General features: G+C 61.3%; 1 protein-coding gene across 12 annotated transcripts in view; it reads right to left on the bottom strand.

Moving 5' to 3' along the window:
* Window positions 1-10,464, bottom strand: part of TPM2 (tropomyosin 2) — a 28,774-nt gene extending 18,310 nt beyond the window's left edge. For 2 of the 12 annotated variants that reach the window (XM_034788337.1, XM_034788329.1), the window contains exons 1-2: window positions 10,254-10,464; window positions 9,306-9,431 (exon numbers count right to left, since the gene is read on the bottom strand). In XM_034788337.1, the coding sequence (XP_034644228.1) occupies window positions 9,306-9,431; window positions 10,254-10,367 (240 nt within the window). In that variant the 5' untranslated portion in view covers window positions 10,368-10,464. Of the gene's footprint in view, window positions 1-1,769; window positions 2,166-9,305; window positions 9,432-10,253 lie in introns of those variants that run through there. The other 10 variants (XM_034788330.1, XM_034788327.1, XM_034788338.1 and 7 more) reach the window with 7 other exon arrangements.
* Window positions 10,465-10,796: the final 332 nt, after the last annotated feature.

A 10,796-nucleotide genomic window follows, 5' to 3' on the forward strand; every position in this document is an offset into this window, starting at 1 on the left:
TGCTCGAGTGACTGGCTGTGACTCCACCAGGGAGCACAGCCGGACTGTCCCGAACCCGGAGCCCGTCTCGGGGGAGGCGGTCGACACTGAGACCCGGTCGGGTCAGCGTGGGTTACTCAGGGCGACACAGGCGCAGCGCAGCGCAGCGTGGGAGAAGGCAGCTCCTGCACCCTCCCTACCTCATTGCCAATCATCCATCCCCCACTCCCGCCAGCAATGCCTCTTGCTCTTCCCCTCACCTCCTCTGCCCCCGGGCAAGGGGAAGCCCAGTGAGCCCAGAGGGAGGGAGGGATAGATGAGGACACAGCTTTGCATCCTGTGTACCATCCCGGCGGGGCCAGGACAGCAGAGGCTGCAGCTTCAGCCTGGAGCAGGAGATGTTCCCTCCCCGACAGAGAACCCACTGCACCTCCAGCCAGACCCAGCATGGCCACTTCTGGACTTGGGGCTCTGCAACTGACCGAGGTGAGCCCGTGGCTGCACGGCCCAGGCAGTGAGTCAAAGCTGCCGGAATGGGCACCCCGTCCGCCAAGATGGCCAGCTGGGGCAGCCAGCAGTAGGCCTGAAACTGACGCCACGGTGATGGGGACCCCAGAAGCACCCAGGGGGCAAGAAGGGCTTCATCCCTGCTGGGGGGCACTTTCCCAGCTGGGTCTGGCCACTGGCCTTCCGAGATGCAGGCACAGCCGGTAGCTGGACAGAGAAACTGAGCCACACAGGGGCTGCTGAACCCACAGCCAGGTCAGGGGGCGCATGGGTGGGGCTGGGCCTTCCTGGCAGCCAGCTGCATCCAGGTGCCACGAGTCTGGCGCTTGGGTTGTTCTCAGCTGTGGCCCTGCCCTGGCATCACCATAGGGACAGGCACCAGATACCCACCTACTAGACCACACACCTGGGACCGGCCTGCTCCGGCCCGTTACCATGGGGAAAATCCCCCTCCCCCCACCTCTGTGTAACCCCTAGACCTGAATAACAGCACCAGGCCCCATCTCCCAGCTACTTCCCAGACCCCTCCCCCCCAATCCCAACCTTTCCCCAGTCTGCTCCCCGCCTTCCCCAGCTAAACCCCAGCAGCCTCCACCCTGGCCCCTCACTGGGTGCACCCCGGACCCCCATCCCAGCTCCCCCTGCTGCAGCCCAGGCCCTACAGCCAGCTGCTTCGTTCTGCCTGGAGCAGGCGAGGGGAGCCCTGGCTGAAGAAGCTGGGAGGAAGTGGATCTGAGCCCCTGGCCGCCCTTTTCTTTTCCTCTTGCTCTGCCCCACCCTCCTGTGAGGGATGAATGGAGAAACCTCCAGCGCTGCCTCGCTCTGGCTGGCTCTGAAACCCTTCAGCACCCACCCCGGAGCCCAGAGGTGATCCCTGCTGGGGGCCGTGTTTGCATCGTACCCAGAGAATTTAATCCACACACGCTGGAGGCTCCTGGGCAGCCTGGGTCTGATCACTGCCGTGCCCAGGGCTGGGGTCACCACAGAGCCAGCTTGGGGGAGACGAGGAGAGCAGGGGGACAGGCGGGTGGTGGGAGGCTGGGACGGGGCCAGATGGGGGGTGAGTGCAAGGAGATGCTCCCTGGATGGGGAGTCCAGCATCAGGCAAGGAGGGTGCAAGGTGAGCCCAGCTTGGGGGGGCTGACGGGGCCTGCCAGGCCCTGCCAGCCACAGGGAGCGGAAGGGACGTCAAACCCAGGCTGGCACCCAGACCCCTGTGGGAGCAGGGCAGGAAGGGTATTGGGAGGAGCTGGCTGGGACCCTCCAGCCCCGAAGCACCTTACCCGCTCCCTGGCCTGTCTCTCAGCATCCACCTCCCGCTGCAGCTGCTCCGCGCGCTCCTCTGCCTCGTCCGCCACCTGCTGCAGGGTCTGGATCTTCTTCTTCACCGCATCAATGGAGGTGCTCCCGGCCATCTTCCCCCGGGGACGAGGCCTGAGGGTGCTGCTGGGGACCTGAGCAGGACTTGCCTGGGGCAGGGCCTGGGGCGAGCTTCAATGCAGCCTGGTTCCAACCCACTGGGTCCTGCTGGCTGCCCCTGGCCAGCTCTGGGCTGCAGCCTGAGCTCGCCGGGTCCCTGGCTCTGCTGGTGACAGCTCCGCACCCAGCTTCAGCCCTTTGTGGGACTGCCACTCCCGCTCCAGCAGGAAGAGCTCAGGATGCGAACTCTCCCCTCCCCGCCTTCATCCCCTTTCCTGCTCCTCCTCCCCCTCTCCTGCATCTCCTCCTCAGGAAACTGAGTGTCAGAGCTTGCACACTTCCCTCCTCTTAAAGAGGCAGCACCAGGCATCCAAGCTGCTTTTCCCACTGCCGCTACAGGGCTCCTCCAGGGAACCAGCCCAGGGAACACTGCAGCGGGGTGGGCCCACAAGCGCCTGCTCTGGGTGCCTCTGTGTCGGGGGAGCAGCCTGGCCTGCAGAGCCCAGAGAGGAGAGCCCCAGCAGGGGCTTTCCCGTGTCTCTTTCAGGTGGGGCTGAGCTGAGAGGCCCCTTTTTGCATTTGCCACTGCTGTAGCCACGGGCATGGCTTCGGGACCCTGCTTCTGCTCTCCACGGACCCAGGGGGCTGGGGAATTGGGAGGGCTCCTTCCTGCCCCCTGCTGGGTCCTGCGCACAACGCTGAGTCCTGGGGGGTGCGGAAGGGGGAGCGGGGACGTGGCGAGAACAAAGTTTCCCATAAACGTATGTTCATGAGTCAGGGTTTGTGATGTGTAAGAGGAGCGAAGCCCGGGCAGGGGGGGCTGGAATGGAGGCCCAGGCGCAGAACAAGGGAGACACATCAAGGGAGCTCCTGGCAGAAGCAGCACCTCCTTCCCCTCATCCAGGCGGTTATCGCTAGAATCTTTCTGAAAGGTCTCTAGCTCGCCCACAAGTGAGGGGCTGAATGCAGGAGTCACCGGGTCAGATCTCTGGCCTGGAGGGTCCTCATGGGCCCTATGAAATCATTGCAGAGCCTCGCCATCCGACCAGGGGCTCTGCCCTTAGCCATGAGAGGGGCTGCTGAGGCTGCAGCCCCACTGGGGTTCTCACAGACGTTCGCCTTCCTTTCTCCCTGGGAGCTGGGCACCCTTGGATGGGGCTGTCAGGCTGCAGCGGGTCAAGTCCAAGAGCCAGAGCCAAGATGCATGGCTGCTCCAAACACCAATGGAAGGGAAGGGGGGCTGGGAGTTTCAAGCCCCATTTGCCCCAGGTTCCAGAACTATTTCAGCATCTCTTCACAGCGGAACAACTGTGGCAGAACCCAGCGACAGGCAGGAACCACAGGGCATGCAGGTGTGAGCCACGCTACAGCCTGCTGCATGCAATGAATCCTAGAACACAGCTGGGCCTTTAGGGTCAGCAGCCAGATATGAATGACTTAAGCTTCTGCCTGTACTCGGAGCACATCTCCATGGGAAAGGGTCTCCAAGCCCCAGGGTCCTGACACCATCCATCCCATTGCCTGGGATCTACAAGCCCCTTGGACAGACCTGATGATTTCATGTCTGCAGCGTCGGTCTCTACTCTGCACCGGATATAAGAAATCGCACACACAACTCCCCAGTGCTCAGACACACTTGCTATCTTCATCCCTGCTTATCTTGGAGTGCAACACTGATGCTATCTGGTGTCGGGGATATGCCCTGGTGTCCCATGCTCTGGGACACGGTCTGATCCGTTACAAGGGGAGCCCTCAATCCCTCCTTAATGAGCAGTGACAGACAGCGGCAGCTCCGGCTGCACTTCACGCCTGCATTTAAAGAACACAGCCCGCACAGGGATTCCTGGGCTCTATATGCAACAGCTGAGCCCAGCCGCTGACCCAAGGCAGCGCTTGAGGGACCCCAGCGGGGCCTATGTCTTCACTGCGGAGAAGAAGTCTGTTTCCCTTGCAGGGTAACTAAGCCAGGTGAGCTGTCCCGGCTGCACTGGGGCTGAGCTTGGCTCATTTACCTCAGGGTACAACCACAGAGCCTTGGCTCCGCTCTGGTTTTGCAGCAGGCTAGCTCACGCATTGTCACCCCGGTCCTCAGCAGGGAAGGCAAGGCCTGTGCAGAGCCCAGCTCAGCCACAAGAGTCAGGCCCTGGCTGTCAGGAATGGGGCAGGTTCAGGGGCCAGAGAGACAGTTCTTTGAGCAGTTGCTCTGCTAAGTGGCCTCTGTTCTAGCCACACCCTGGGACGCCAGCCAGCTCCCTCCCACTGGCTCAGGGAATCACCAAATAAGAGCAAAGTCTGGGCTAGGAGGTGGGCTGGGGCGGATCCTGTCACAGCCTCACAGGGAGCTTTCAGAATCACAGTCCTGGAATCCAGCAACTTCTTTCTCGGCACTCTCTCTGCATGCCCCAGAGACACACACCAGCCCTGCTACTGCGGCTCCTGGCACAGCCCACGTATGGGCACCCAGACCAGCGCCTGCCCCAGGGACTGGGAAGTGGAAGAAACTGGAGCAGCAGTTGGGTGCCTCCCACACGGCCAGTTCCACTGCAGGGTATTGGGCTCGCAGTGTTAACTACAGAGCAGGCAGGAATAATTCCCTCCACTGCCAGAGTCACTGGGTGAGGTTCCCTGGCCCATGCTTTGCAGGAGGCCAGCCTATAAAATCTATGAATCAGTGCTCCTGCCCTGCACCCACAGCGCCTCCTGCTGGGAGAGGCTGGCACTGGAGAAGCCAGGCACACCCCCCCCTCATGGCCAGCACCCCTACACCGAGCTCTGACGTGCTCCGCTCTTGGGATTGGAGAAGTCAGTCCCCCCCCATGGCCAGCACCCCTACACCGAGCTCTGACACACCCCGCTCTTGGGATTGCGAGGACCTGTGAATCCCTGAGCCTGCCACACTTGGCTTTATGCTGGAAGCTGACACCCCTTGGCGGGTGTGCTGGACGGAGCTCACATTAACACCCGTTAGCACAGACCCTTGTTACATTAGCATGTTGTAGCCCCATCTGCAAGCAAGCCGCACTCCCATCTCCAGACAGGCTTGTCAGCTCAGGCTGTGGGCCAGGGGCACGCTCCCGTTGTCCCCAGACGAGCACTAGAGAGGGTTAGTTATTTTAATGTATTTGTTGATATTTCTACAGCGAGCAGCTGCCTCTCTGGCTATCGGGGCCCAGGGAGCTGGGAGCAGCCCTGCATGGGTCAGGCGCTCCTGTCTTGCCCTGCTAGACTCACAGGAATGGAGCATCTCCCCATCTCTGGAGGCGCTGGCTCCTAGATTCTCAGCCTGGAGGTTTATTCTCCTCCTTTCCCAGGTGCCCTCCAGCTCCTGCTGCATCTGCCCCACCAGCTCCTAGCACCGTCCTGCCCTGGGATTCACTCGCTGGCAATTAGGCAATGAGAGATCCTGGAAACAAGCTCCAGCAGCCACGGAACAGGGTCCTCCCCTGGAATGGGGCTCCCCCAGAACAGAGCTCCTCAGGGCTCACAGAGAGAGATCCTGTTCAGGCAGGTTTGGTCCCTGCACTTCATTGTCCAGGGTTCTGGCCAGTCCTGAGCAGTGGGGTCCCCAGCCGGGATGGTCCATCTCTAGCACCCATCACCACAGGGCCTCCACTCTTCAGCTCACTCCCAGCAAGTTTTTCCCAACATTTCTTTCTGTTTTTCCTTTTCTGAATGGGACCCCATTCCTCCTGGTCTCTCCCCTGGGTCCCCAAGCAATTCCCCTCCCTCCTGGGGGGTCACATCTCTCAGATATGTGGAGAGAGGTCATAGGACTCCCCCTCGCCCCCGTTGTCAAACTATGTAGGTTTGTCCAGCCCCCCTCAAGCCTTCCTGTTACTCTTCTCTGAGCTCCCTCCAGTTTGCCAGCACTGAGCACAATATTCCAGGGGTGGTCACAAATCAGAGCCACATAATGAAGGACTACTCCCCCCCGGAGCGTGCACTGCACATCACACTGCCAACTACACTGCAAACCCAGGCCTCTGACATCCCCCAGGGCCATCCCTTTCCACCGCCACCCATCTGCAGCTCAGTTGGACCCCCCGCCCCCAGCCATTTGCACTCCACGCTATAATCTACATGCAAATTTGCACCACTTCAGTTAAAGCAGTGCTAACCCCTCGGTGGACACTTAGGCCACATCTACACGGAAAACCCCCCCAAACTCTGCAGCGGGAAATCTCAGAGTCCTGGAGCACAGCCCCTCTGCTCACTAGAAACGGCAGCGTAGACGTTCCCGCTCGGCCCGGAGTTTGGGCTGTGAAACACGGCGAGGGGGTAGTGCTCAGAGCCCAGGCTCCAGCCTCCGGGGGAACGGCTCCACTGCCATTTGTAGTGCCGTGCCGTGAGCCCCGGGAGCTTGAGTCTGTAGATCTGGGTTTGAGACGCGCTGTCGTAGGGCTTTATATAGTGGAGACTTACTTTAAAAACGGCTCTTAATCTACGCCAGCCGAACTGAAACAAGCCTGTTTGGAACCAGAGTGTCTGTGCACTCGTTGCTTCACTGGCTTAACTAAATCAGCATTCAGAAAAGCCCCAGGCCCCAGGCAGACCCATGTCCCAGAGGCCCCTTCCCCCTTCTCTGCCAGAAGAACAACTGATTAATAGCTTCCTAGAGTTTCAGGGTCCCCTGTGACCACCTAGGCTGCCCCCCTGTGGAACCAGGCTGGAGAACTGCCCTGCATTAATTCCCATTGGAACTACAGCAGATCAACATCGTGTCTTGATTTAAAAACTGCCAGGAATGGAGAAGCCGCCTCGACCCTAGGTCAGTTGTTCCAATGGTTAGTGACTGTCACTGTGCGCAATCTGTGCCTTGGTTCTAGTCTGAACTGGGCTAGTTTCGGGTTAGACCTTTGTCTGCTAGAGCCAGACGAGCCCGTTAGCAAATACTCGTTACACACTGGGATCAGGTCACCCCATCACTTTCCCTTTAAGCGAAGCAGATCGAGCGCCTGGAGTCTCTCATGGTCAGGCAGGATTCCCAGTCCTTTCATGCTGCACAGCCGGGCTCCGGCTGCCCAAAGCCCAGGGGAGCCTCTGCCAAGAGCCACCAGGGTGAACTCCAGGCTCTGGCGAAATCAAGGACAAAACTCCCATGGATTCACTGGGCCCAGGATCTCACCCCAGCACCCAGGGCAGCTGCCCCAGGGTAAAGGGAGGCAGAGGCCAAGAGGAGCTTCTCCTCGTCTCAAGTGCCTGGCTGCAGATTTCGCCCCCAGTTACGCTGGGCTCTGATGCAGGGTCTGGCTCATGCTCCAAATGGAGCAGACATTAGGCCTGGAGAGCAGAGCGTCCCAGAGCAGAGCAGCCAGCGAACAGGGAGCAGGGAACAGCCTCGCTCCACACCGCCTTTACACCTGGAGCGCTTGCTGAGAATGGGGCCTCTAGGCCAGCACCCTGCAGCCCTCCTGGAGAACTAGCACCAGTGCCTGGCCTGTACGGACTCTGCCAGCTGGTGCTGGTTCGAGTGACAGGAGTAGGTGCAGGGCACTTGTGCGTTGGGTGGGGCGGCTCTATGTTTTTTGCCACCCCAAGCACGGCAGTCAGGCGGCCTTTGGCGGCACGCCTGTGGGCAGTCCGCTGGTCACACGGATTCAGCGGCGTGTCTGTGGGTGATCTGCCGGTTCCGTGCCTTCGGCGTACCCGCCGCCGAATTGCCACCAAAGCCACGGGACCAGTGGACCTCCCGCAGGAACTGCTGCCCTCACGGCGACCGGCATGCTGCCCCCCGCGGCGTGCCGCCCCAGGCACGCCTTGCTGAGCTGGTGTCTGGAGCCGCCCCTGGCGCTGGGATTGTAAGCTCCTTGAGGCAAGGTCCATCTCCCTGTATGTTTATGACTAGGGGCTCTACTGGACGATCAATACATTTGTGGGATGGGAGGGTCCTTCTGCCTGAATTCAACTAGGGCTTTTTGCTGCCCCTGGGAGGGGAGAGGGGACGTATCACACTCCCACAGCCTTGTCCTTGTCCGGACTCCCCTGTCCTTGGTGGCTGCCTCGGAGATTTGACACATCTCCCCCATTTAGCTCCACAGACCAGCTGGGATTGAATTTTTGCTCTTGATCCTAAAAAGCTTGGCCCTTCCCTCGCTGGCTGTGCTCCAGATGGCTCCCTTCAGCTTCTCCTCCACTTGTCAGGGGTGGTTTTCATCAAAGAAGGGCTGGCTATGAAAAGGAGGATTTATTTATAGGGTGTCAAATACCCTGGGTGGCACAGCAGGTCACTACACCCCATTCCACTCCCTGGAGCAGCCGGGGGCTGCACACAGCTGTTCCTCACTGTGCCCTGCCCGGACACAATATCTTCCCCCAGGCAGGAGCTGCTGTCTCAGGAGAGAGAGAAAACCACTCCAGGCCTGTCCTTCCGAGGGGCCTGGGATGGAGTCCTCAGCCCCTGGAGCTCATGGAGGAAAAGGATTTCCCCAAGCACAGCTACAACCTCCTTCCTTCCAGCCAGCCACCCTCCCGCCTCCCCCGGCCTCCCTGGCCCAGGGTTTCTTTCAGATGCACAGACACCTGTTGTGCCTGCTCCCTCCCCCTGGCTCCCTGCTCTCCTTGGCTTTCCCAGAACAGGCTAACAAGCGTCCTGGAATTTCTCTTGATGTCTGAACTTTATGGGAGGCCGATGAGCTGGTCTATGCCCAGCAGATACCAATGGCCCTTTTGAAGATACTCAGTATTGGCTGGTGCAGTCACAGTTCCAGTCCTGGCAGGGTCGTATCACTACTAGAGAGGTGGGTCCAGTCCACTGCAACAGCAGAGCTGCTCTGGGGCCTGCAGAGCTCCACTTGTACCTAGTGTTCTCAGCAATGCCCTCCATCCAAGAGCAAACTCCAGACAGCTTCTCACCTCCCGCAGGTCAGAGTTCACTGCCCACCTCAAACTGCACCCCCTTCCCCCTCCTGACTGTGCCCTTACCTCCCTATCGCCTGCCAGACTGCACCCCAAACTGTCTCCCCCGTCCTCCGTCGCCTGCCAGACTGCACCCCAAACTGTCTCCCCGTCGTCCGTCGCTCGCCAGACTGCACCCCAAACTGTCTCCCCCGTCCTCCCGTCACCCGCCAGACTGCACCCCAAACTGTCTCCCCCGTCGTCCGTCGCTCGCCAGACTGTACCCACCCTCGCCTCCTCCCTCATCAGACTGCACCCCCTTGCCCCATCCCTCCCATCGGGCTGCACCTCCCCACTCCAGGGGTCAGGCCCCTATTGTCCATTTTCTAGTGTTTAGTCCAGTTTAGTGTGAGTGTCCCAAGGGATGGGATTTTGACTGCTGCCACCAGGAGAGGTTTCCCAATGAGGCTCCCACCCCTTAATCCCGCAGTGACAGGGCCCCCACCCCTCCCACAGGAGATGCTTCTCCCGTCTCATGGGGAGAGGGGCTGGCAGTGGGTACGTACATCTGCTGCCTTCTTCTCCGCCTGCTCCAGCTTCTCCTGGGCCTCTTTGACGGACTCGGAGTACTTATCCACCTCATCCTCTGTCCCCTTCAGCTTCTTCTGCAGGGCCTGCTGCTCCTCCTCCAGCTGGGAAGGGAGATCAGAGCAGGGGGGTTAGGGCCCGGACAGAGGTTCGGCAGGAGCCAGGCAGCATGCTAGATAACAGGAAAGGGGCAAGGCGAGCTTGGGGGTGTCCCAGAGTGGCTGGCCCAGACACAGCGCTCGATCCTTGGAATCCGAGGCCAGCGGGACAGTGCTTGCTCCCAGGAATGGCTCCATGGGCTTCCAAGGACCGGGGGAGCCCAGAGCAGCCTCTGCCCGGTCCTGGGCACAGCCGTGGGGGAGTGATGAACCCGCTGCGTGGAGGGGAGAACCCCAGACTCAGCTCGAGATTCTGGCTCCATCCCAAGGGCCTGAGCTGCTGAGGCAGGCAGCATCCAAGGGGGTGGGACAGAGACGGTCCCCCGATGTCTGGATGTGCAGGGGGGGCAGGATGCCTGTTTGCAATGGGCCCCCTACAAGTCTAGCTCCAAGAGGGGCCAACATGGTACCTGGTCAGGGGATGGAACTGGGGGTCACTGGAGTGGTTCCCAACAGTGTGCAGTGACCCCCAACTTGGTCCTCACCCTATCAATGGGGGTCTAAGGGGGAGGTGCCCTGAGGGATGGGGGTATCGGTCTTCACCCTGCTTAATCTGTCACTGGATGGAGATACTGGGCAGGGTTAATCCTAGCTGGGGGGGCTGGGCAGGGGGCTGCCTGGAAACTAGGACACTGCTGGGGGAGGCATTGGAGGGAGCTGCCCGGGTGTGTGCTGGGGGGCTTCCCAGGGACTCGGGGGGGGGAAGGGGGGCCGGCCGGGGGACCCGGGGGGGCGCTGGCAGGGGGCTTCCGGACCCCCTCCCCCCACCTGCTTGCAGCGATCCTCCGCCTGCTTCTTGTCCGCCTCCGCCTGCTCGGCGCGGTCGATCGCGTTCTCCTTGTCCAACTTCAGCATCTGCATCTTCTTCTTGATGGCGTCCATGGCTGCGGCGCGGGGCGGAGACCGGGCTGGGAGCGGGGCTGGAGCGGGGCTGGAGCGGGCCGAGCGGGGCTGGAGCGGGCTCTGGGGCCCGGGCGCCGCCGCCGCGCCTAAAAGCCGGGGAGGGGACGGGAGGAGCCGCGGGACCCGGACCCTCCCCCGCCGGCCGCCGAGCACCTTTTAGGGACAGGCTCGCGAGCCGAGCCGCAGGGAGGGGCGGGATCGGCGAGCAGCGGCAGCACCCCGGGAGGGACCGGCCCGGCTGCGCCCCCAGGGACCCGGAACCGGAGACCCCCCCTGCGCCCCCACCCCAGGGACCCCACTCCCACTGTGCTCCCCTGAGAGACCCCAAACTCCACAGGGATCCCCAACCCCACTGAATCACATTGATCTCCCCAGAGACCCCCAACCCCCCTCTCCAGAGGGACCCCC

This window comes from Trachemys scripta, chromosome 13 (assembly GCF_013100865.1).
Source record: "Trachemys scripta elegans isolate TJP31775 chromosome 13, CAS_Tse_1.0, whole genome shotgun sequence".
Classification (NCBI taxonomy): domain Eukaryota; kingdom Metazoa; phylum Chordata; order Testudines; family Emydidae; genus Trachemys; species Trachemys scripta.